General features: G+C 37.4%; 1 protein-coding gene across 1 annotated transcript; it reads right to left on the reverse strand.

Moving 5' to 3' along the window:
- Window positions 1-54: 54 nt before the first annotated feature.
- LOC139960598 (DNA topoisomerase 3-alpha-like) lies at window positions 55-27,988 on the reverse strand. The gene is made up of 26 exons (XM_071959066.1): window positions 27,864-27,988; window positions 26,758-27,148; window positions 25,712-25,845; window positions 25,166-25,241; window positions 24,549-24,657; window positions 24,003-24,054; window positions 22,458-22,720; window positions 21,893-21,993; window positions 21,239-21,313; window positions 20,831-20,913; window positions 20,241-20,338; window positions 19,651-19,817; window positions 18,900-19,076; window positions 18,293-18,371; window positions 17,695-17,878; window positions 13,891-13,978; window positions 13,619-13,685; window positions 12,679-12,863; window positions 11,871-11,944; window positions 10,425-10,519; window positions 9,451-9,670; window positions 8,784-8,878; window positions 8,000-8,261; window positions 6,837-6,967; window positions 6,157-6,294; window positions 55-1,312 (listed from the first exon to the last, which is right to left on the reverse strand). The coding sequence occupies exons 2-26, from the start codon at window positions 26,986-26,988 to the stop codon at window positions 1,281-1,283; spliced, it is 3,216 nt and encodes a 1,071-aa protein (XP_071815167.1). The 5' UTR covers window positions 26,989-27,148; window positions 27,864-27,988; the 3' UTR covers window positions 55-1,280.

Here is a 27,988-nt window from a genome sequence, read left to right on the forward strand (position 1 = left end):
AGTATTCCTGATTTATGTTTACATTTTCATATGAGATGCCATATTGGAGCTCACTTTCTGTTGTTTTTTTGCTACTGTTTTCAAGATGTATCTTCACTGTCAAAGTGTTGCCTTTGAATAAATAACTTGATATGATGGTTAAGTTGAATGTGGAAAAAATAAACATGTTGTCAAGTGTAATGTCTGAATACAATATCACCTGTAAAATTATTATAAAAAAAAAACGTGTGAATGCAACATTGAATAACTACAAGCAGTCCCATCTTGAGGATTCTTTGATTATTGACTACTACTTGAGGTATATAGGGAACAAATTAGACAAGATCAGAATGCACTCTCAAATATGTTGCAAATAAATCCTGTGACAAATCCTGTGTGGTTGCACTTCTTTCATATGTTCATTCTACTTCACACCAGGCTCAACCAAATTACTTGGGCAATGTCCTGTCTGAAATGTTCGAAACTTTCTCTTCCTGTTCAAGATTACTTTGTTATTACCTTCAACAGGAGATAAGAAATGATACTTAAGTCCTTTGTTATTACATGCCCAGTATGCTAGCTAGGTTTAATCGCTAAAAACCTTTGTTATTACATGCACAGTATGCTAGCTAGGTTCAATCGCTACTAACCTTTGTCATTACATGCACAGTATGCTAGCTAGGTTCAATCGCTAAAAACCTTTGTTACTACATGCACCGTATGCTAGCTAGGTTCAATCGTTACAAACCTTTGTTATTTAATGCACAGTATGCTAGCTAGGTTCAATCCCTACAAACCTTTGTTATTACATGCACAGTATGCTAGCTAGGTACAATCGTTACAAACCTTTGTTATTTAATGCACAGTATGCTAGCTAGGTTCAATCGTTACAAAAGTGTTCTAAGTCTTGAACAATGGTTGATAGTTTGTTGTGATAAAGTAACACAACAAACAAGCGTTAAAGCTTTTATTTAAATTTATTTAATGATTGGAGGAATTGGGAGTGACTTCGCCCAATTGCTTTAAGACAACATTTTCATGTAATAGTGTGCCTTCCATTCCCCTCCCCCGCCACCTCCCCCCACCCCCCCCCCCCCGTAAAAGAAAACATAACAAACTAGCAAACCATTCATAGGGTAAAATATTCCCCATACATATTCCCTCAGACATGCTTAAGATAGTTTAGTCTTTGCCTTCCTTTATTTTTTTCCTCCTCCTAGTTTCCTTCAGGGTTTTGTTCATATGATGAACTCACAACCTCAGATTCACTCGACGCAGAATTCACCGCTGAGACCGCCACGTCATTTGTCTGGACATGTTCTCCTCGTGTGACCTACAATCAAAGAGATAAAATGTGCCACAGTTACATGATTTCGCAGATGCATAATTAATGCCTCGTTATGCATTCAATCTCGATGGTTTATAAAAACATTCTAGTTTTGGTACAATTGTGTAGTAAACGATCACACAACAATGAGACGATGTACGTTTTTTTTTGGCCAATCCAATGGCCTGTTCGCCGAGATCGAGCAGAGAATGTTTTTCTTAACCTCAATTAAGGCACCTGGCAAAAAAAAGCGCTTTAGAAAGAGAAGATTCACGTGAACATCTCTAGGGGGATGTATCAAAGGCTGTCTTATTAAATAAAAGCCCTAAGTCACTACTTGCTTTCTTTTGAAAAAGGGAAACAACACAGATTCCATCATTGAGGGTACTGCAAGATGATGACACATATTTGACAAAACATCATCCCATTCCATATGATTTATAACATTGGTATACATCCCCCATACCCCCCACACCACCCATACAGTACTGATTTCGCTTAACTCCCGTTAAAATTCGTTAAAAGGAAAATAACCGAATTTCCACGTTTTGTCATCGAAATTCCCCGATTTTTATCGAAATTCCCCGAATTTTAACGATTGGTTATTTCAGTCATTTCCTTCGTGGAATTTTCAACGATACGTTGAAATTCTTTTTTAAACGAAATAGAAGGTCAACGTGTGGTTACGCGAAACGTCGGAAAACGAGCAACTTCGTTTATTAGTATTGATTAGACTTTGGAACAGTCGTTTGAAGGCAGGAATTTTCTCAAGAGCATTCCTGTACTTGCATGAGTAGTGACACTCAAAGAAACATGTAGTGAAACTGACGGGGGACGTTTTCTAACTGTGAACCCCAAACACAGTGACATAAGTCTTAACTTCGCCAGGACGTAAGAAAGAATGCAGTCAAAGCTATGTACCACGAGGCACCCTTCCAGATAAATTAGAGTGCTGTTTAACCATTTAAATAACAATGGACATATAAACTTGGTTTACTTGCAGATTACGAAAAATAGTTATTTTTTAGAGATGTAAATTTGTTTTTTTATTAGAGTTGGAGTATGAAACTTTGTTTCTGAGCGAAAACATGTAACTTGAAGCAAAATAAAGATGCCCCGCCCATTCTGCGAGGACGCTTCCATTTTTAGAAAAGGCGTTTTCTCTTTTTATTTTTTCTATTTTGTTTACTTTTAAACATGAAAATTATTTTAAAATATCTAAAGAACTTAGTAATGTACTGCAAACTATCTATAAAAACAGAAAAACGATGTTTTAGGTATGAATAATGTGTTTAATATAACTAAAGTAGTAGGCCAATAGTCATGAGCTCATGATGATAGTGTCGTCAATTCGTTTTCTCAGTTTATATTTGCGACATATCACCCGTGTACATCGATCAATGGCATGGTGAAAACCCCGTGTGAAAATATGTTGACCCCAAAAGACGCAAATGGCCGTTCTAGAAAGTACCGTCATAACATTAACAACACAAGGCCAGTTTGCTCTCTCAGGTCCGCACGTGTACAGCCATTTTTTCACACATGATATTATGCTGTGCATGCATTGCGGGCGCGATTGCGGCAAACATAAAAGAAAATGAATGAAAATGAAAAACTTACGATATTTTTTCACAAATATTGATGCTTAGATAAGTGCTTCCTCACAATCAACGAGCCGCCCTAAAATTCGCTCCGCTTACGGAAAAACTTCTATATATATAACAAATGGAAAAACCCGAGTTTTTACACACATAATTCCCACTGACATTGGTCACAGAACATAAGTAGGTCATTGACATTCGAACTTGGCAACTTGCCCAAGTTCATCGCACCATGGGAACGACACAACACATTGAACATGATGTTATATTCTCCCGCCATCTGGACGCCGAGTGTAATATGCAAATTATGAATGGTACTGCGCAGCGTGGTTAAATCTTAACCTATTGCGACACAAATTTTGGGAAGCTGTTGTTTGAAGTAACTTTTGTATCAAATGTAAGGTACTGTATCATGTATGTGACACAAGAGAAAGAAAATGAAATCGGAGGCTGCTCGAACCAGTTTCAGCTTGATTTTTACAACCCATCGCACAACACGTGCGTGCGTAATTTGTTTTCTTAACATGACTTTTAATGAGTAAGTAGGAAAGGTGTTTAAGTTTGCTAATTTATGCGAGTTTTTGTTTAAAATCTTGTGATTGATAGACAAATATAGTCTTTTTTCTTCAAAAGTTACGACGTTGCCAAAGGCCGAGTTATATAAATTCAGTGATCTGAACTTCTGAAGACCACGAATACTGATCATGTGTGTTAGGCAATTATTATTACACGAAAGGTTCGCAATATTATTGGGCCTAATTAGTAATTAACATACATTGATCGTTGTCTTGCTGCCTGAATTACTACCTGCTGGAAAAGAAAACCTTAATTATTGTACTCATAACGTCCTATTTTCATTTAAAGTCCAGTAACGGTGCGTCGAAAAAGCCGCGATCGGGAAACGGCCTTTAAACGTTTAACCGACCGGCAGGCGATACGGTGAAACGGTTAGCGAAATATCTGATAGGTCACACCCTTATTTAAACACACACAACAAAACGCCCTTATTCAATGAAAATATACTGAAAACCATATCGCAAAAACACAAAATCGCTTATAACTCGAAAACGGAAGGAGACATCGACTTTTGTCGGCTGTAAAGGGATTTCCTAAACCGAATTTTGATGCGCTCTATCCACCTGTGTCATTTACGAGCTTCTCTGACGTAAGCTGCAGTACGTAATGTCTCTGTACCAGTTCCGCGAAATTTATTTACGCAGTAAACATTGTTCATTATCTTTTCTTTCACAACGAATATTCAAAGTTGTGCTCCACACGCTTCACAGATATTGTTTTATGTCGTTCATTTTCAATTCTACTTTAAAATTACATTTTCGAACGATGCATTGCATGCCTTATCAAGCATTCCTGATTAGTAAAACTAAGGAAGGATATTCAAATATATATTATTTTCATTTGACATGATTTTATGAGTTGTTCCACTTGAAAAACGATGATAAAACCGAAAAACAAAACATTTACTTCTCATGTGACGCATACCGGGAGACTCATAAAAACTCCCCCTACTCATTAAAATAAATTTATACATGCCGTCAGGCCAGTTGAAAGCCGTCAGGCCAGTTGAAAGCCCTCCCCAGTAATGTTTGATCAGCTCTTCCCAATATACAATACTCAAATAAGCAATGAAAATATATTCATTTTCCACAGAAATCTACCCAACGTGGGCCCCAAGTCACTGCTTTATTTTCTTAGTAGTCATGGAAACAATTGTTTGCAACTCTCTTGCTGGCCAGGTGTTTTCAAGTTTTATTAATAGCACGACTTTTGATTGGTTCATTCAATATAAACTTTCTATCCCTGCTGGATTGTTCTACTTATATATATATGAATGAATATTTGGTTTTCAATTAACTAAGTAACAGATAACATCCATTCCATTACGAACAGTAGGGGTAAAATAATGTTTGCTTCTAGAGGCAGCCAGCCGTGAAGGTTCTGCAGTGCTAAACCCCCACGAAGATAAATACTATGCTAATTAACATAAGGTAGGCGTGAATTTGACAAAGCCAAGTTTATGATTGGACTAAGCCTTTCAAAAAAGTTTGGTGGTGGGGATATCCAGGGTAGGGAATGCACATGTAAGCAGCATACTACAGGTGGCCCAGACCCAGGCTGCGACCTTACCAGGGCAGTCCATCTGCTTTCGCGAGCAACTTACAGTAACGGGTTAGGGGGGAAATAACAGTTTTTTTTTTGTTTTTTTTTTGCGTGCATTGAAGTCTGGAGATTTTTTGGACGGAATGCGCTCTCAGAAAAGTTTGAAAGTGAGTGCGGTTCTGTAGTAAACGGTACTGTAGTACGTCAAGTAACAGGAATTTATTGGTAATAAAGATCTCTTTGATATCCAGCTACGACTGTTTCATTGTTGATATTTTTTTCTTGTTTTTTCTGACACTGCGTTCCTTGGTGAGTTACTTAAACTTATCTTAGTTTAATACTAGCCTATAACTTAAGTACTTGTTACGATCGACCAAGACTAGTTTTTATTATCCTAGCCAAATCATTTTTCAAACACCTAGTACAGAACTTACTCCGTCTTATATACAATCACACTTTTGCAACGTTTGTAATATTCCTCGGCAACTTCTGGTAGAGTCTGAAAACGGCTGTAGTTACACTAAGGATTCTATGCAAGTCACAACCTTGATATGTCTAGAATTGCCTTTGCGGTTTTTGATCGCGATAACTTTCGTGGAAATTTCGTTGAAACTTCGTTGACAACCGTGCCCGCAGTAGTCTAAATCTTGTCAACGAAATTAACCGATTTTCAACTTTTTTTATCGATTTTTAACTTTTGTTATCGATCGTTGATTTTTTTTCAACGGGAGTTAAGCGAAATCAGTACTGTACCCCCAAAAAAATGAAAGACCCACATTGTCAAATACATTTTGGTGGGATACTATGATATAAAGATTCCCAGCAGTAAATACAATGGATGTACATACATACAGTACCACTTTTTAAGAAATTCAACTGACATTTGTTTCAAATTTTATATACAAAATTTATTAATGTTTTTTCAAATATAAATTAAACACTGGAACTTGAGACTTTTTTATAATATTGTCATTATTTAGAAAACCGTGTCCTTCTAAAGTAGTTGAATATATTTAATTATTTACATAACGTCAAAATTTGGCAGCTAAAAACAAAATCACAATATAGCAACACCGGGTATGTCATTCAATACTGGGTAAAACAGTGTTCCATGTGATATTAAAATCTCACCTTGTTGACCACAGAGACCACAAGTGGGTGCTTTTCTTTGTTTAGTATCACCTCCATTGCCCCTTCCTCTTCCTCTTCCTCTTGAACCACCATACCCACCTCTGCTTTGTCCCCTATTCCAACCCCCTTGTTGGCCTCCTGACAATAGGATAAAAAAGAATGCAAAAAAAAAACAAAATGAAGGATGATCTTTTCCCTCAAGCCTCAAGGAAAATGAGAACAAATTTCGAAAAGGAGTCTTAAGGGATTCCTTTACTAGTACAGACTGTCTGACTGGCACCTTATGCAAGAAAGGAAAAGGGTATGCAATATGGATTTATTCAAAACTAAGAATTGGATAGCTCAGTTGGAAGAGTATAGTTTTTGCACTCATATTATAATGTTACTAATTGCATGTTTATTTCTAGCAAGCAGCGACAAGTAATGATTGCAGGTAGCAGTATTTATGTAACAGAAATGACACCAAAAGATGTGAAATGAAAGACTGTGTGCATATGTGTGTGTATGCATGTTCCCCCCCCCCCCCCCCACATCTTTACAGTGATTCAGAATAATGTTATCAACTTTAATCTGAACATAAACTGTACAGAATCTTCTGGGAAGTCAAAACATGTTTGATTAATTTCAGTAATTTTTTTGTTTCGGCAAGTGGAATAATGATATTAAATTGAAACACACACCTCCACCAAATCCTGATTGCTGGTTTGCATCCTCATCAGCCCATTGAAATAATTTACACTGGCTATCCCGGGGCTTGCCGCAAACGTAAAATTTTCGGCCTTTGTTTGGTCCATCTTTCTGAACTGTTCTTCTGCAAGAAGACAAATAAATAATGAATTTTCATTAATCTGCACAGACTCCCTTCTTCATTCCGTTTACATATTTTTCAAACAAATCTCAAAGAAAAATCCTTTTCCAAACTGCATCAACAGTTTTGACAAGATTAAAATATCACAGACCCAGTTTACATGTGATGGTAAAACATTAAAGTTGAGTAAACTCCATCACATGTTTAACTCAATAATATAAATATGTAGGAACCATTTCCTCAAGAAAATTTCCCAAATACAGATTGAAGAGTGGGAAGTATCAACTAATGGGTAAATAATACTAAACATATTTGCAAAACTTGAAGCCTATTTTGAGTTTCAAAGCCCTCACCCAAAACAATCTCCTACATGTCTTTGATAGTGCACACTAATGTAGAGAAGATAAATGAACACATTTTAATATCTAGACTACATATTGTATGATAGCAGGTTCACTCTCTGTAGCCTCAAGACACTTGAAAATAATGCATAATCCCTTTAGCCGTAGGCCCGAATAGTGTATGTGCCGACATGATATGAAAATAACAAAATTTAAGGTATCTGTGCAAGTAAAACGTTTCTGGCAGAATATTATCCACATTCTGACAGAATTGATGAGCAGAAATAACCCGCTGATACTGGCAGCTAGGATTGGATGGAGTGGTACACAGTTTGATATTAATATATCCAGACAGACAGATCGAGAGATGGACAGACAGACAGACAGACAGGTGTTTATATGACATTGTCATTGACAATGAATCATGCCATCTTGCTTGGTGCTCAGCATATAAGTATGGAGTGGAGGAACATGTGTGTCTGATTTGTAAATACGATTTAGCGCCCTTTGTGGCAGCTCATCGTGTATAGTCCACAGTGACTTGAGAACGGTCATGGAATGATAATAGACGGTTGGTTATAGGCACTGCGCCATGAGCGTCTTCGGACGGATACCGGCGCAATACCAAGTGTACACATTATTATAGTATTATTATTATGGTCAAAATGAATTTGGTCATATGACTGAAACTTACTCGACAGCAGCCTGGTTGCACTGGCATAATACCTCTCCCCATACATTGGTGCTTCTACCGTTTTCATCATTGACAGATTCATAGCCACTGCCAGAACCTTCATTGCCAGATTGGAATCCCCCACCGCCGAAGGAACTGCTGCGAGGTTGCCAATTAGTGGACGAGGAGTTTGAGTTGAAGCCAGCGGTATTCTGGGTAGTTTCCTGATCGCTCCAGAGAAAAAAATTGCACTGACTTGATTGGCACTTGAAAAACTTTCGACCTAGTGAGGGCAGAAAGGAGGCAAGGATGAGCAAGAATTATGAATGAAAACAATGAATGACTTGCATTAACTGTATCATAAATAATACCTGTACTTGGACATAATAATAGGTAGGTTAGATTAAACCTAGTGAAAGCAGAATAGGTTAGGAGCAGCAAGAATTATGACAAAAATTAATGACTTGCATTAACTGTATCATAATTAATATCTGTACTTAGACATAATAATAAGTCGGTTAGATTAGACCTAGTGAAAGCAGAATAGGAGGTAAGGAGCAGCAAGAATTATGGAAAAAATTAATGTCTTGTATTAATTGTATCATAATTAATATCTGTACTTGGACATAATTATAAGTAGATTATATTACAAAGCATGTACAATACTTCAGAAAGTAACATCAGTACCAATGGCCTGCAAAATCTTCCTAAGGGTTCCATATTTTATTAATTTTTCTTGGAGGGGGGTGGGAGGGAGGGGGCAGATATCTAAGATCCAAACTGCACTCATTTGAAACATAATTACCTTGGTTAGGCCCGTCCTTCTTCACTGTCAGCTCAACAGCATCACTACCGCAGCTACAGACCACTGCATTACTACCGCTGGCCTGATTGGAAAACCTATGACGAAATGAAATAAAGTTTAGTACTATAAGAGCTAAACTCACTGGCATAAGAGTAGGCTCGGGGATGCAGGTGTTTATAGAACTTTGATAGCAAACTATAATCACAAACTCATACATACACTTCACTGACTTGAATTCATGTGTGTTTATAGAACTTTGATAGCAAACTATCATCACAAACTCATACAGCAAACTATCATCACAAACTCATACATACACTTCACTGACTTGAATTCATGTGTGTTCATAGAACTTTGATAGCAAACTAATCACAAACTCATACATACACTTCACTGACTTGAATTCATATGTGTTCATAGAACTTTGATAGCAAACTAATCACAAACTCATACATACACTTCACTGACTTGAATTCATGTGTGTTCATAGAACTTTGATAGCAAACTAATCGCATAACACATACATACCCTTTACTAACTTGAATTAATGTGTGTTTATAGAACTTTGTTAGCAAACTAATCAAACTCATACATACACTACACTTACTTGAATTATTGTGCGTTTATAGAACTTTGATAGCAAACTAATCACATAACACATACATACCCTTTATTAACTTGCATTAATGGTGTCCTCTGCTGAATGTCACCATTAAAGGGCCTGGAGGCACCCCTGTTTGACCTCTGACCTCTGTTTCCAGATGATGAAGATGAGGACGATGCACCTCCTCTTCTACTTTGTGTGGACCGTGAGGAGCTGCCATGAGATGACTGGGATGAAGCTGTGTTTGAGTTAGAGCTGTAACTTCCAGATGATCTGTTATTACCTGCATGAGTGGCAGGGGAAACATATTTAGACATATGTAAACTCTCTTAATGACTACAAGACTGACCAAATGTATCACACTGGTAGAAAGGAGAAGTACTTAACCAAATAATCAAATTGATTTATGACAAAGATAAAGTTTACCCCAAATTTTATTGCTATAATTGGTCTTTCAGGAACTTTTGCACTAAAGCTATGAGGTAAGGCCCCTTTCCCAAAATTGTGCAAATACTGAGCAAGATCTCCAACCCACATCCATCTCCCAGCCTCCCCCACCCAATTCGAGCCAGGCAATGATAAACTTCAATATGACACTGATTTAGGCCAACATTAATTATTGATAATTTGATTTTCTGCACAAGAAATGTTGTAAAATTTTCAATAGGAAAGCTATGGATTAAAGATCCTCTCCCAAAATATTACAAATACTGAGTTGTATAAAGTCATCATATGGCAAATAAACTTCATCCCACTGCTCCCCCCCCCCCCCCATGCTGGCACAACCCTCATTAATTGTAAATGACTCCAGCTTAGATAAAATGTTATTGACTTACTTCTGATTCCTTTAATACCAAAATGGTGTAAATACTGACTTGGATCTCCACCCATCCCCTTTGTCTCCCTGCCCCCCCTCAACCTCCCCCCTCCACCCCCACATCTGGTCAGAACAAGCAATATCAACAATAAAACTGATTTAGACAAAAAAATCCTTGTGTGATACTAATGCAGACATCATGCACCTTCATTCACCTTACCTGAATTTCCAGAAGGGGCCGATCGAAGGTATCCTAAATTTAAATCTAGTGCCTCTTTTAGATCATGATCGCACCCTCCTATACAACCCACATACCTGCAAAGAGAATAGCACCCTACAATAAAATTCTCTTCATTGTTTGAATTTTCTGTAAACTGCAACAACACTATACCATAACATATAACAGTAGCTTCATAGAGGTTTATACAACACCTACTTACATTCCGGCCATTTGATTGGTCAATTGCTCGTCGATTGCATGCAAAATCCGCTCTATTGCACTCTCTGAAATAGAACCATGTGTTATACTTTTTGAAAGCACTTTTTTCAATGGTAAGAGAGCAGAGAAACCTGTCTGTTCAAAACAATATGTTGCATGAGTGCATTTTACATCCAATTATATCCAAATTTGAAGGTGTTGTATAAAACAAATAATAAATGGTTTCCATTCGTGCGATAGTGCAAATATTTCATGAGTTGAAAGATGGAATGTTCCATTCAACGAGGCGCAGCCGAGTTGAATGCAACAAATTACATCTTGGAAATTTGGAATGTTCCATTCAAGATGGAATGTTCCATTCAACTCGGCTGCGCCTCGTTGAATGGAACATTCCATCTTTCAACTCATGAAATATTTGCACTATCGCACGAATGGAAACCATTTATTATTTGTATAATATTCACTGCCAAAAAGAATACATTACTTCTACATGGAACATAACTAAATGTAGTTGGCAACAACACTATATAATAACATATAAACAACTACACTAACGTAGCTTCATAGAGGTATATTCACTGCCACAAAGAAAACATTTCTTCTACAAGGAACATAAATAAATGTAGTTTGCAACAACACTATATTATAACATATAAACAACTACACTACAGTATCTTCATAGAGGTATATTCACTGTCAGAAAGAATGCGCTACCTCTACATGGAACATAAATGTAGTTTGCAACAACACTACACTATAACATATCAAAAAAAACTGCACAACAGTTTCTTCATGGAGGTATATTCACTGCAACAAAGAATACAATACTTCTAAATGGAACATAAATAAATGTAGTTTTGCAACTTGATGGGCTAGTAACAGTCAAATAACACTCTTCAGAGAGAGGGATGAGAGGGAATTTAGGGTAGAAAAATATTGCTATTTTTTCTCTCAGGGTGGTTATTTAGATAATCCTTTCAGAAAATAAACAACTGAGCAAGTCCTTCTAGAAAATCTCTTCTTAACTCAGTAAGCAGCTTAAGATAATACTGCACAATGAAAAATTTGAATGATGCTTATAATGATGTCAACTGTGTCATCGTTAAATGTATAAGAACAAGACCACCTCAATCAAAATCTGTTGTCATTACTTTCAGTTTCAGATGTAAGTGACACCTTGCAATATTGGACAAAAGTTTAAGGAAGAGAAAGAAGAATAAACCTTACTCTAATGGAAACATTGGAGGCACAGATCCTTTCTTTAAACGAAATCTGATTTTCTTGATTGCACCTGGTTGACACTGTAAGAAAGAAGCAAACAGATGCAAACATTCAGCAAATACTTCAATGATGCTTTGCCCTAAACTATAGCCATTCTCTACTAACACAACACAGCTGTGATTCAACCTTTACCCTCAGTAAAGTAAGTACATCCTGCCAACTCCTTCTTTCTTTTCTACTGTAATTATAGGCCAAACAACTTTTCCAAATCTGACATCAACGATCAAGTTCCACACATAATACAGAGACAGAAAATAGCAATATTTCATGATGTGATATGTAGCTAGTTTTGACTCCACCCCATAGGATGCAAATGACCTTCCCTATTAAGATTTGTTCCTTGTCTGTCAATGTCTGTCAAAATATATCTTAACTTGAAAATATTTCCTGTCTATTCTTGCAAAAACTGTCACTGATGCCAGAGAAACAGCTTTTTCCATGTTACTCTCAAACATTAAACAAAATTTCTACAAAGACCATTTGCTTGGATGTACGCTTCTCTAAAGTGCTTTGGCAATTTTTCTTCATAATTGTTTTGGTCTACATTTTATTGTTGCAGCCATCCCAATTTTGCATCTACAGCCAAGTACAGACTTTTCCTCAGCTCATGATCCCACCTTCTCCCACCCCCACCACCACCCCACCCACTCTCATCATCATCCCACTCATTTGCCTTAGATGCTAATCTTGGTGAACAGTTTCCTGTAAGAGTTTTACAAGAATTTAGAAAAGAAAAATTTTTCTTCCGACTGACCTCTTGACATACAGTGTCTGTTACTTCTGCTTTCACCACAGCAGATGGGAGAAAGACTGCTGCCTTACATGCTGGATACCCCATGCAGCTAATCATATATCCACCATCTTTTTTGGTCTTCAGCACCATGGTCTCTTTGCATCTTGGACAGTTACGGACAGGATGGACATCTGCTGTTTGATTCGCTGACAAATTTTAAGAGGAAGATGTACACAAATAAGAAGGGAGCCTTTGGCAAAATTTGCTGCAAAAAGGAATAAACCTACATGTACATATTGAATTTCCAGACAGTCACAGCAAAAAGTTTAAAGTAACAGATACGACGGTAGTCTGCTGTTTGATGAGCTGACAGATTTGAGTGGAGGTGAGCATAAATATGGAAGGAGGTGAGAATAAAAAAAATAATATGTTCATAAAGGACCAAAATATATGCCGTGTAAAGAAACATAGACCCACAACAGCAGTTTAAAGTTCCAGACAATAAAGATATCCATTGTTTGGTTGGCGAAATATATCAGAGAAGAAAAACACAACTCTTAGAAGGATTTTACAAGAACTCTTCTAGGAAGAATAAATAAACCTCAACATCTACCGTAGGACCAACCATAGCCCCACAGCAGAGGAAATTATAAGAAAAGAAATTTACGCAGTAATTTTGTTTCAGAACTGCAGGTTTAAATCTGGTCTTTGCTCAGATATATGTTCTCTTACTTTCATCAATATTTGCCTTTTTAAAACAAAGCAAATTTACGACAGCAACTTCATGTAGAGTTCTGTGTTCAACTAGATTTTTTTTTTTTTATGATTGACTAAAGTCTTGTAATAATAAGTATGAAGTGTCTGACATATACAAAACAGGGATAAGCATTGGTATTCATATAAAGAAATCACAAAACAGCTGTGTGTACAGGATATCCATGAAGATAAATCACACCCTTACCTTCTTCAACATACTGTTGAGCTGGTTGTCCGAGATAATGAGACAGAGCCTGGTCTAACAAATTTGCCTGAAATTATTAAAACGGATAAGTAAGTTGAGTTTGCCTGCAGTGTCATAAACTGAGAAAGACATTTGCTTAAAATCAAATAGTTCCCTTAAATATCATCAATAATATAAAGAACTTGGAGAAGATTGGCAGAGAGTTCTTTTACCAGCCATACACCCAGATTTACATCAGGCTTGTACCATACGACAACAGAAAACAAACCTACCTTGGCAGCTGCTTCAATGAAGACACTTTTGTACTTGGTCACTTGCTCAGTAAGGACATCTTCTGCATTCTTAGTGCCTTCACAGATACTGCAAGATCAAGATGAGAAAACATCACAAAATATACTAAGCAGTCAATTGCAGGAGTGAAGTGTTTAAATGCCTAAACACTAAAAGTTGTTGCAAAAGAAAGCTTTCTTTTTGCGAGATATAAATATTGTCCTAATAAAAAACAAATACCAAGTTCATTACTTAGAGCTTTCTGCTATTTTCAACAACATTCTACTAAGTTTACAGTCTATCTCTTCCTCCTAACATTCCTAATTAAATACACACGATACTGGAAACATTGAAATAATTTTGGAAATGAAAGCAAATGTTGTGATTAGATGAGAAACTTTTAACAACTGTCCTCTGTTACTACCAACTGGGCTATCCGAACATATTTCTTTGCTCCTTTTCTTTCCCCAAAAACAGGGACAAATGTGGAGGAGATATTTCCAAAATCTTTAAGAAAACAAACTGTCCTAAGGCTATACAGTTTTTTTCAAAATGATCACCATCGTTGCATGCTCTTCCAACATGTTCCCAATTGCTCCTACATGCATTTATGGAATACAATTTATTTAAAAATCACAAAATGTTTGAAGATATATATATTTCTAACTCTAATTTTATATCTTTTTATGTGTTGATGCTGCTTTAGATTTGACCCCAATCGACTTTTATTCTCTCTTATTTATGAAAAGATAGGGAATGGAATGCACAGTATGACATAGGAGGGAGCAGAGAACCTTAACTGTACGTGTTATAATTTGTCTCCATAGCAACCTCTATTACCTACATCAGTGCTGTAGTCGAGTCCAGCAAATGATAGTCCAAGCCCAAGTCAGAGTCCTTGGCATCCATGACCAGACTAGAGTACAACAACACTGCTACATATCTGTATGAGCAGCAAGTATTCTTGCTTTCTATTAAAGGGTGTGAAGACTCGCGCACAAAGAAACGTCTCATGCCTGTAATCTGACCTAGTTTCGAATGAGGTGTAACAGAAGTGTTAGACACCACCATCGATCCCAGAAAATACTGACGGTAATTAGACACTAGTGAACAGTCAATACATGCAGCTACAGATAATACCCACAACACAGTACATAACAGCGTGGAAATCTCAGGTCTAGATAAAAGATAACAAGGTATCACTTTTCATTACCAGGTGCGTATCCAGGGGGGGGCGTTGGGGGCGCGCGCCCCCCGGGTAAGAAAAAGAGGAGAGAAAAAAAGAGAAGAAAAAAGGGAAAAGGAGGGGGAAAAAAGAAAAGGAGGAGAGAAAGGAAGGGAAAAGAAAAAGAAAAAAGAGAGAAAAAGGAGAAAAGGAGGGAGTAGAAGATAGCCAAGACTTCGGGAAGAGAAAGAGGAACAGTCATAGTTAAAGCGCTGATCCCTATTATATACACAGGGTAGCCAGTGACAGATCAAGGATTACGGAGGGGGTGTGCGCCTCACCCTACCCCTTACTCCAACAACTCCATTTTTGACGTTTTTTTCCCTCTCACTAATGTATCTATATAAATACTCTATATATGGTCTATCATAACACGTGTGTGTATGGACGCCTTAAACAATTGTACAATTGTGCTATATGGAACCAACTGTGGCTGGTCTTGAACTCGACGGGGTCGTCGGGAACATGACGCATTTCGGGAAGGGGGCGACCGCCCCCCCCCCCCCCCGAGCAAATTTTCTTTATGACATCGCTAGTAATTTCAAAATAGATAATGCTTAGGTGCAACTTACAAGGCCTGGGAAGTGTCATTTCCAGCGATCTGGGAGGCATTTTCGGCCAAAATTTTTCTTGTACGCTTCGCGCCAACTCATGGTGGCGCTTCGCTTAGATAGTTTGCATACAGGCTTCGCCCCTCCCTTGGCAATTACTCGCTACACGCCTGTTCGAATTTGTAAAGCAAAGAGCAGACATCACATAATATCAGTGAGCATGAAAATGCATGTTCAAAAATGAACAGCCTCAAAACTGTCTATGTGTGTAGTCAAAGGCGTAGGAGCCCAATTGGATTTGGGGGCTGTAACGACTTGCCCGAAAAATATAACCAAAATTTTTCGTGCGCAAAGCGCGCGTTCAACATGTTAATGTCAATAGGCGGAGTGTATAGCCTAGTGGTTAACGCCGGCGTCTCCCAGTCATGAGATCCCCGGTTCGATTCCCCGCCGACAGCAAGGTGTGTCGTCTGGCAAGGGTGTTGTTCAATAACAACTTCCCGACATGGACGTTAAATGGATGTGTGCCGAGAGATTGGCTTCGGTCAACTTGCGAGTCTATAAGCCTCCATGGCTTCTTTCGCGAGTTCCTGCTTGCGGGAAGATCACATATACATACATACATACATACATACATACATACATACATACACACACACATACATACATACATACATACATACATACATACATACATACATACATACATACATACATACATACATACATACATACATACATACATACATACATACATACATACATACATACATACATACATACATACATACATACATACATACATACATACATACATACATACATACATACATACATACATACATACAATATCATATAAGCAAGCATAGGTCATTACATCGCATGGCATCGTGTACCGTACGGTCCGTGAAAGTTGCGCAGTCATCCGCAGGATGCTAATGTAAACAACGAAATGTCTTATGTAGATGGAGAAAAAGCATACAGGTCCAATTATGTCAAAACTCTCTTTTACAGTAGTAATGGCGAATTAGTCTGCCAAGCTTAGAACTTTATTTTAATTACCAAGGAGATCATTTTTAAACTATTCATTTATTCTCAGCATATTGCCCGAATTTTCAGGGGAACAAGTTTGGTTGGGGGGGGGGCTGCAGCCCCGCCTCCTACGCCTATGTGTGTAGTGTTCGGTTTCGAAATATCTGATATCGGAAATATCTGCTATTTTTCATTTCCTTCAACCAAGTTTTATAATTGCCGTTATAAGAGGTTGTAATATTTCTACACCAATAAATTAACTGTGTCTGAATTTTCGAAAACTTCCTGACCAACATTCTTCATCATACTTCCCTCTATACTCGTAGCAATTTTGACCGGTCTGTTAGGGGTTGAAGGAGGTTTTTCTATATTGGTTGTCCATAGATTGAATTTTGTGCAACATTATGTATATGTTTTGAAGTGATTTTCTTCACGAGAAATGTGAATTTTCAAATTCTGAACAAATAATGGGCTTTAAACTTTGAAAAGTGGGGCTTTCGGATATTGTGGGCCGTGACGTAGAATCACCTACAAAAGCAATGATCAACAGGACATGCAATGAGGTCGAACATGATGTGTGACTGGTTACAATCTTCAAAAAGGTTATGGATGAAAAAAAAAATATTGGGAAATACTTGGTTCTCAGGCAAAAGTGTACATTTGGTTGGTCATTTTCAAGCCCGAGAAGTGCCATTTCCGGTGATCTAGGGGGTATCAAAACCTGAAATTTTCTTGTACGCTCCGCGCCAACCGATGGTGGCGCTCCGCTTAGATAGTAATTCGCGCCCCCCGGGTTAGAAAATCCTGGATACGCCCCTGATTACTGTCTGCATTTTGTAGCGACAAGAAGAAAACGTCATTTGCAAGCAACGGAAAGTTAACTTTTTCAGAGCGCGGCACGCGGTTTGGGGCGAGTCTTCAATGCCTTTAAAGTATGGTAGATTTATTTTTCATGCAAGGTAAGGAAGGGGACAAAAGGAACCACAAAAAAACTTTACCATTTCAAATCTGCTTCTAACTCTGCTCTCAAGTTTGGTTTGCTCAACTCATAGCCCATCAAGTCATAGCCCTCCACCAGGCCCATTCCGAGCTCACCAGGGACGAATCTACCGTCAGGACGCACCCCTACATAAAGCCTGGACTTTATGGTCTCGATATGGTCAGCATGTGTGGCATCAGTACCTGTCGACACGAATGATGTCATAGTCTGAATTCAAACAGCCTTTTTAGTGCTACCCTCAACAGTAAGTCTTCACATAGGCCCAACATTAATGTTGTCTTGGGGGTTTTTCCTGCTTCAAAATGGCACCGAAACTAAAAAGCTAGGCCACACGGCAACTACAAAATTACACGTAACTTAGAGCGTCATTTCATGTACCTTCAGAAAGCTCACACTGAGAAAACAAAATACAAATCCTTTTATTAAAATACACAGTTTTCTCAATCCTTTTCTTCCTATTGAAAACTAGTACAAACGCTTACAATTGTGATCACTTTTTCTTCCTATTGAAGACTAGTACTAACGCTTACAATTGTGATCAATATAACAGACTTTAAACCAGGCGCTAAATATTACGATACACCACTTTTACTTACCAATGCCATGTTTCTCCATCAGAGCAATTAAATCTGCCTCTGTGAGTAGAGGAGGTGATGATGTTTCTCCATCCACCATCTGTAAAATATTTAGAAATGTGGACACAAGTTCATATTAACCATACAATGGTAAATCTGTTCAAATATACATATTCATGATAATTCTATTCAAATTTGGTACAAAGTTTTTTTAAATCATATCTCAGTTCTATCACAGTACTCAACTTGAATTCCCATACAAATTTTTGTTGTTGTGTTTGGTGTAGTCTCAGCTTAGTTTAGTTTAGAGAGCCAAGGATCCGGAAGCTTAACATAAGCTTACTTGAGACCCAATCCTTGTTAGATCGTGGATGGACACCGGCTTACTTCAAGCTTTCTCTTTTCGATAAGTGTTCAGAGGTGTGAATTCGCTCCCATTCCTGCTCCCGGGACCACCATTTAACATCCCCATCCGACGGATGAGAGTATATGCCCCAGCATCTGACCACTTTCTCTAATACTGAGGTAGGCAAAGGCACCCACTGGAATCACTGCAATGCAGCAATGACCAACGAAGTTGTTTGGAAACCAACAATCTCCACTCGCACATACCATACATACCAATTACCTGTATTGAGGAAGGTTCAAACTGCTGGTCTTTTTCATAATGTGGGATAACCTTGGCATTCCATTTGTCATATGGGTATACATCAAGATAATTTCTGGCAATAATTATCAGGCCATGGACTGAAAATCCCTCGTTAGCTATATTGATTTCAACCACAGTCTCTTGGCCTTGGGCATCCTGAAATGAACAGAGAATCTTTGAAGATGAGAATGTAAGCAAAAGATTTACTTTCTGTTTTTGACAAACAAGGGAGGAGTTGATATTGGGGTCCATACCTGCCATTGTGAAACCAATAAAGGTTTGGATTATTATTCATTGAAAATGTAGAGGCAAATTAGTTATATTATTATTATATTATTATTTACATATATATATATTTATATATTGTTTTACTTATGCATCCGAACAGAAATGGTCAAACTTACTTGCAGCCAGTAACAATAACACAAATTATTAAAACTAAAATCATGTCAGATATGGAGACATATAATGTCACATTTTCTACATTATAAAACACATTGAGAATTGAGAATATGCAACCACCATTACATATTTTTTATTTTCTTGTTTTTATTGCATAGGATATTTCCACCCTTTCAAGACACATGAAACCAGTCATGTGAATTGCCATGCAAATTTCAAACACATTAAATAACCAATTTCGATGACTGGGACACATATGTTTGTTTTTTGAGGAACTTCTATTATCTTAAATTCTCCAATTACATAAGTATCTCTTCTTCCTCCTCACCTGAGAGCAACAAGCTAAGAAATGTCTGACAATCAATTCATAAACTTTTTGTTCATTCCCTTGGAGGTTTCCAGCATATTTGGTGGGATGGATCGGGGGATGGGCCTGGTCAGTCTTGTTCCCCTGGCGAGGCGTGGGTCCATGTTGTAAAATTCCTGTTGCAAACGCTATTATGAAAAATGAAGAAAAAGGGCATTTCATGCCAGTTTTGTCACAAAGTTTTAAAGTATTCCATTAAATTGTACTGCGACAGGGAAGTCTGGCCTTTGTCCATTTTGCTTCTCAAATATTATAATGTTTATGCTGACACCAGAAAGATCAACATCATCCATTCATTTTGGTATTATTATCTATCAAAGAATAATCAATGAATCTATCTAACAACTGATAACATCACAGCAACAGATCAAATTTTCCCCAACCTTAAGGATTACCAAACATGACTACCATGGAACCATACAGAGAGCTGTATTTATTGAAACTTTTAATTTTGTAGCTTTTCCTTCACAGCGAGTATAAACACTTCCGTCCAGGCCGGCTAGCAAAACATTAGTAGAGTAGGCGATAAAATCAAAATCAAAGAGACTTACGCCCCCAATTAGGATCCTGTGTCTGCTCTTGTACAAGGTTAAACAGATTCAGATCCTTCGGGAAAATTGTCGTCTCTGTTCTTGGATAGCTGATGAACCTATCAATTGATACGAGAAATTAATTAAATACACCTTAACTTCCATGTTTCCTCCTGCATGTATGTATTTTAGATACTCCTGCATGCAGGAACTGGCGAAGAAGCCATCATTGGCTTATCAAAGCAGCAAGCTGACCGAAGTCAGTCTCTTACATTCATATTTAGCGTCCATGATTATGAATTGTCAATTGTCAACAACTCTGTAACTGGACGACATTAATCTTGGAGTGACTCGAACTCGGGACCTTATGATTGAAAGGCACTGGCGTTAACCACTGAGCTAACACTCCCTGATAAGTTTTTACAAGTGCAATTCACTTATAAAAATTAGTCAGAGAAGGTCCATAGACAGTGGTATAGAACCCTTGGACCATCTCACAAGTCAGCTGTTGGTTCTTTAGAGACGGAAAACTCTTAAACTCTTGCAGATGGAAAACATAGTATACTTTCAATTTCACTGAGTGAATGTGGCTAAGTCAAGGAGATACTCACCCAGAAGTGTAAAGTTTTTCAGCAATCTTCATCGTTTCCTTTGCACTTATCCGTAATTTCCTCGAGGAAAGTTTCTCCAATTCCTACGATTGATGAACAGAATGTACTAAAATTTTATCATTTGCACTCATTCACATATCCCCTTCCCCACCCCCCCTCCACCCCTACACCAAACAAAAGTAGTTTTCTGGATTATCATTTTGTGTTACTAAAAACCCTGACAACAGTGGTACTAACATAAATAGACTGGGTGACGAGAAGACGTACAACGATAACAGAGATGTTTATGCAAAATGTTAAACTCCAATTCTTTTTTCATCATATATCATAATTTTATCTTGAGGTAAATGAATGAACAAAACATAGAATGTGAATCCAGTAAAAGAGGTATAATTATGTTTTTCATACCACGGTGTCCAAGGGTTGCGGCCTCCATTTACTTTTGTGTTTACTGCGAACATCGGTTACTGTTGCAAGAGGTTGCTACATGGGGGTTGAAGAAAAGATGCAGGGAAGTTAATTTTCCACTGGTAAAATAATTCTTGAAATTGCCTGAATTTCTCGTTATGAGAGGCAGTGTTACAGTAATTTATGAAACACCAAGATGCATTCAATATCAACTAGCTTTAACTTGCCATAATATTAAATAATAATATTTGCTTTTTATATAGCGCTTTATACCAGGGATAGGTCTCAAAGTGCTTTACAGATGTTATATTACCCCTGGTCAATGATAACCTGTCCCACAGACAATCCCTCCAGTCGGCAGCAGTTATATACTGCGCCCCATGACAAGTTACCTCACAGGTACCCATTTAACCCCTGGGTGGAGAGCAGCAATTGAGATAAAGCATCTTGCTCAAGGACACAACGTAATGAACTAGTCAGGAATCGAACCAGCAATCCTTGGATCACAGATTCCGAAGCCTTAGCCAATTGGCCACCACGCTCAAATGATTGATGGTCTGTCAGTCCAACCTACAACAAATCCATAACAGTGTCACGCTAACAACAGCTCCACTTCCTGTGAGCATCATTAAAGATAACGTGCATTCCACTAACCTCTACACAGATCTGCAGGAGGACCTCGCAGGCTAGCTTGTTAAAGAGCCTCTGCCTATTCCAATTAAACTCTGTTATACCTTCTTCTGTTTGGTGAGTGACTGGTGATAAACATATGTAGTTGAGTAATTCCAATGATGAAGGTCTAAGTGTATACAGAAGACTTCTCAATTTCTCACGATCATAAAATCACTAAAATAATTATAATTTAAGGCTGGGTAGGAGGAGGAATGGAGAGAAATTTGGGGCAACTTGTAAACTTGCATCAGAGCTCTTACCATTCGTTTTCTACACAAAACATGATACCACAAAACAATAATAAAAGAACACATTGAATATATAACGACTTTAGACAATACAACCATTTCAATAACAAGGTAAATATGCTGAATTTTATCACAGCTGGTTGCATGTTATATTATGAAACTAACATAACCATAAAGCACTTCCCACCAGACTAACTTCTCTCTTTCTTTTCTCTGTAAGTTCCTTTTCATGAAGGGGAAGTAGAAAAAAGTTTTATTTACAAGGATATTTTGGAACAAAGCTTTCATATTAAGCCTACCTCTGATCTTATAAAATGCTTCAGGAATGAAGGCTTCCACTTGTTTGTACCTCTCGACAACAAACCCGAGCGTCGGAAACTGACAGCTACCAAAGCTGATCAGCTGATGTTCCAGGGCCTCCGGAAAGACTTTCTGTAATCGGAGAGTCTGAAGGCGAGTAAAAGCAGCTCCAATCCTTAAATCTAGCTCTTGACGGACATCGACTGCAGTAGACACTAACTCATCAGGTGGCACAAGGTTATTACAAGCATTACTAACCGATCTGTGTAGTAGAAGAACACATGTATAATACCATATCACATCATCAGAGCTGTAAAGGATTGCTCTCTCCTGTAAATCTTCTGCAATTATCAATAAGAACCAGTCCATTAACAGAGTTTTGATATTTCATGTTTTCAATTTGATAATTTGATATGACAACACCAGACTGGCTGACATCATCATACCAATTTACCACTGAAAAATCAATTTGCATATTCATTATTGAATTTTACAAGTCATGTATCCATTGAAGGAAACACATTCCTTTCAAAAATTATTTTCGTTTGCTGAAACAATAAATGCAATAATAACTATACTGATATGCACACCAGAAAGCCAATTGGCTTATTTATTCCTTGTCATACAATTATTTTATGTTTGACCTCTACCAATTTCAACAGGATTCTTGTACTCACCAAGCTGGAGCTGCATACCATGTATGAAGTTCAACAATGATGTACTTTTGGGGTTATCATGTTTACAATTTTTTCAGTCTTTGACCTCTGTTGACCAAAATGACCATTCACCTTCACAGAAAAGAATAACGTTCTTGTACTCAACAAGACAGATCCACGTTCCAAGTATGAAGCTAATCCACCATGAACATTTTGAGTTATGGGGTTTACAAGCAAGTGTCACATACACACACACACACACACACCCACACCCACACACACACACGTCATCACCATCAAATAGGTTCTTTCTGTCTCCGAAAAGGACTCGAAAATGATTACATTTTAAGAACAAACAACATCAAATTTTATGCTCAGAAAACAAAGCATTTGGAAAACATGTCCCTAACAACACAGATTACACACTACAGTGCACTGATAATGGTCAGAGGCTTTCTAACAAATAAGATGCTATTCAAGCAACTGCAGTATATCTAAAATCATTAGCAAACACTGTGATGTTGTTCGCCAGTTAGCAGTGTGCGCAGTACATAATAATAATAGGATGAATGCAGATTTATTCATATGCTATTCACTTATTTTCTAGGCCCCTGGTTGCATTTACCACCTCCCCCTGGAATCTGAAGTCAGAAACCAAAATAAGATTAAGGTTTTCCGCTAGCGGTGTGGAATACTTTTGCTGTCTTACAGCGTGAATGCAGATTTATTCTTATACCCTGTTTTGTTTTTCTAGGCCCCTGCTAACACTCCTCCTTACATTACCCTCCACTCCCCCGCCCTCCCCACCCACCACCACTGTGCCTAATGGACAGTCCAGGCATACAGGTAACTTAAGTAATGATACTTGCATTGAACAGATTTACTCACTGTGGAGTGATTTCTGAAAATCTGGCTCTGTAAACTTGAAGATTCGGCTTGGCTGTATGAAGAGAGGAAGAAACACATGATTGAGAAGCTAAGATCAAAGTTGATCAAACACTGACTTGTCTCAAATGCCTTCCCACCCCCACTCCCCCCCACCCCCAAGAAGGTTTCAAAAACATGCTTAATGCAAAAGAACCTAAAGACTTAGAATTTCATTTGTCACATATGAACCATACATCTGATTGGATATTATCAGGGTTGCAATTCATTCTCAGCAACAATAACATTAATGTCACAACTGCACAACAAATACTGTTTGCTTTCAAACTGTACAAAAATCATATATTGGTACCCTCAACAACAGGTAGTAACATAATCATAATTTCACCAAATAACTTAGATTGTATTCCTCCTTTTATAGGTCAAATTACCTCTGCAGAATTCTCTTCAATGATCAAAATTTCTTTAACCCTACAAAATATGTTTTATCTCTTTTCATATGCACATCTTTAAAATATTAATAGTGGCAATATATTACGGTTACCATACCTTCGAGGCACACGTTAATAACTTCAAATCCAATGTTTTCCCCTTCGCGATCACAATCTGTCCACACGATCAGCACATCATGCTGACGAGCCTCTCGTTCCAATGTTCTCTAAAGTACAGAGGTGTCAGAGTGTAAAGTTGGCTAAATATGAACTCATAAATAAAATAAAAAATTGGTCCAATCCAATACAGATAAATAGTAGTAAGTCAAAGGAAAATTATTCTTAAATGATTCAATGCTCATCAATATTCCACTTTCCTCCAATTAACAAGGTGTACACCTACACTTACAAAGAAACATTAATAGTAAAACTGAACGTCACGTTTCATTTGATACAACCCAGAAAGTAGCAGGGAGGTGATTTAAAGAGAAATTAAGCTTTGCACATTTCATTAAATGAACATGGAAAAACTTACTGGGAAATAATAACCAATGGAAAAGAGCAAAGAAAGTTTTGTCTGGAATGAGATTTTAACCAGTGACCTAAAGGTTTACATGTACAAGCCCTACTCTACAACGCTGAAACAAACTTATGCATTTACATTTTGATAGTTGTGAATTGCTCTTGGGTATTGAGCGACTCCATTTGTAGATCCCAGGAAAAGGTGACACTTACTTTGATATCTTTGTAATCATCTGGACAGACTTTATGGACTGTTGCATCAAACAAAGCTACTGGATTACAACCTCTCCTGAAAAAATTAAATTTCGATTTGCTGTATCACAATCAATCCGTTTTTTACATTTTATATTATCCCCCTCCCCTCACCTCCCTGTCCCCCACCACTTCCCAGGGTCTTATACGCCCTGATCCAGCAATAAAAACAACATATATATGTTCAGAAATTACAGATCAACACATAATTTTTGCATGCCAGAATTGTTATAATTACAGTTGGCCAGCCAAACATACAAGAAAGTATGTAAACTACAAATACTTTGAATATTCGATTTACAAGATTTGCAAATTATTCTTAAACTTATTTGCAAACTGTCATAGCACAAGATACACAGATATTTTCTTTCATTCAATATTTAGTATCAATATTCTAGGTTTTGAGGCTATGAGAATTTTGATTCTTTGATTAAGGAACTCTATGTAAAATTAATGTCTTGGCTCTTGACTATGTTATTATTGGAACAGTAACACAAATCCGCCTACCAGCTCTTGTAAGCAGCCGTAAATGCATAATTCATGAGATGTCCGGACACAGAAGTCATGGTTATTGAACACTGCTGGTTGAACATGTTGTAATCATATTTATAGATTTTGTTGAATCTGGAAAATCCTTCACTCTGTAAAATAAAACAGTCCATTATAATTGATCAAGTATACATAGTTAACATCAAGATATTACTGTATGACAGAGAGATACAGAGGGTATGTTCCTTCAGTAAAGATCTGTTTTGTTCAACTATGGATTGTTAAGAACAAGTGCACTATTTTATAGTCTCATGTATGCCAGACACTACAATAATGTGCTGTACAATAATCAAATGAGGCACATTGCAGATAAATGATCATTCTAGGCTTTCTGACCATCTAAATAAAGATGGGGACACAAGAAGTTTTACTTTCTCCATAAAAAGTTCTCATGATTCCAACTGTGTAGTGTTTTATTGTAATGGCAAGCCAAATGACACAGGAAATAAAATCAACAACATGTATGAAATATTACGGTCACATGTGCATGTAGGAGAAGCCAAATGACTTACAACTTACACTTCATGTCAAGGGGCTATCCAATTGAAAGTGCTCGATCATTTTGGAACACTTTTACAATTTGGCAGACCATTTCAGCTAGAAAACTGTGGAATCCTACTGGATGAAAACCACCATCCTTTGGCCTCACGGATGCTAGGTTTATTGTTTCTACAGCCACCTTCTTTATCCAATTGCCAAAATAGCATTGGCTGACCTTCGTAACACAAAATGCTGCATACACAGAAGATAGCGTACAGGATTTGCTTTACAGTTTTTTTTGTTGTGGAGTTCCACATTGATACTGTTCCTCATGGTATAGTTTAGCAAATAGACTTTTTAGCACCTCCTTTCATAAATATTGCAATCTCTAACACGACTGCCACAAAAATTTTTACGCAATGGATGTCCCAATGAGATGCTTCCATACAGCATTTAACTTTCTTCTACATCTCAAATATCAGCTTTTAATTTTATCCCAACTTCTTTAGATGTTCGAAACTTACCCTTCTGAAGCCTCCTCTGGACATTATCTCTGCAACAGATTTTGCTGCATCATTCTTCTCTGCTACACAAAGAATCCTGTTCCCAGCAGGATAGCGAGCCATGGCCGAAGAACAATTTTGAACAAATTTTCTTACTCCTTCAAAGCTTACAACACCCAATCGTTTGTGAAGGTTTACATTTTGCCAGAAGAAAGCAACTTTAGAGTATACAAAATGATTGGAATACTTCATTTATGTACAGGGAAGTAATATCACATTTTTCAATGTTACATATTTATTTTAGCCCTCAATTAAGTTTGATATTCACAAGTCATAGATACCAACTTTCCCACTTCAGAAAACAAGATATTATTTTCCACTTGCTATTGATGTTTTTCAGCTAATCTGTGGACTGGAGAAAAAAACAAGAATATCAAGGAACTTTGTGTTTCTCATATTTTTGATAATGGTGTGTAACTGATACTCCAAAAGTAGAATGGAACAGAAGTGAAACTAATATCATTTTGTAAAAGAAGGTACTGTACATGCATTTTCTCATTCCCATTCATGCAAAGCATGTTCAACTTCTAACATAGATGACCTCTGTGACGCATAAAAATAAACTCTCTCAATGAACTAAAAAAAAATATTCATACATGTATTACCTGTACTATGCTAGTGTCCTAACACTAACAGCATACTATTATTAGAAAACTACTGACAGCCCGTATAGGCCTAGGCCTACTGGACATACATCGGTTATGTTACTAGTTTAGATCCGTCAAATTGGTACTGCTATTGCTAAGTACTGTAGCCTAACGTAAGACATAGCCTGATACTAGTATTGTATCCGTTATGCCTGGCCCAAGTTCAGTAATGACCCTTGGCATTAATTATACCTAGGCCGACCCTAGCTAACTGTTAAGTGTAAGTACTATAACTAAGTAGGCCTATAACAGTAACACTTAGATTAGGCCTATACTATAGTATAGGCTGCATTAAATTTAAAACATCAAATTTGCTCATAGCCTAAGCTCTTTAGCAATTGCTCTTGAGTAAGTTGTTTATTCATCGACAATTCTGGAATGTTAAATTAAGAAATATTAATATACGATCATAATTCAAACCTTCATGAACCATGGATCTGGGAAGACTGAACGCGGGAAAACTTTTCAAGGGGGCCGCCATATTTAGATAGATTAATAAATATAATTTCAGTCATTTTAATATAATAAGTATAAAACAATAAATT

This window comes from Apostichopus japonicus, chromosome 19 (genome assembly GCF_037975245.1).
Source record: "Apostichopus japonicus isolate 1M-3 chromosome 19, ASM3797524v1, whole genome shotgun sequence".
Lineage (NCBI taxonomy): Eukaryota > Metazoa > Echinodermata > Holothuroidea > Aspidochirotida > Stichopodidae > Apostichopus > Apostichopus japonicus.

What these genes read in the sequence shown, in the direction of transcription:
- LOC139960598 (XM_071959066.1), bottom strand. Translation starts at nt 26,988, where the DNA reads ATGAAGTATTCCAATCATTTTGTATACTCTAAAGTTGCTTTCTTCTGG. An exon ending in AGCATTTTATAAGATCAGAG is followed by an intron (nt 21,994 to 22,457) that starts GTAGGCTTAATA and finishes GTTTATCACCAG; the next exon opens with TCACTCACCAAACAGAAGAA. An exon ending in CGCAACCCTTGGACACCGTG is followed by an intron (nt 20,914 to 21,238) that starts GTATGAAAAACA and finishes CATCAATCGTAG; the next exon opens with GAATTGGAGAAACTTTCCTC.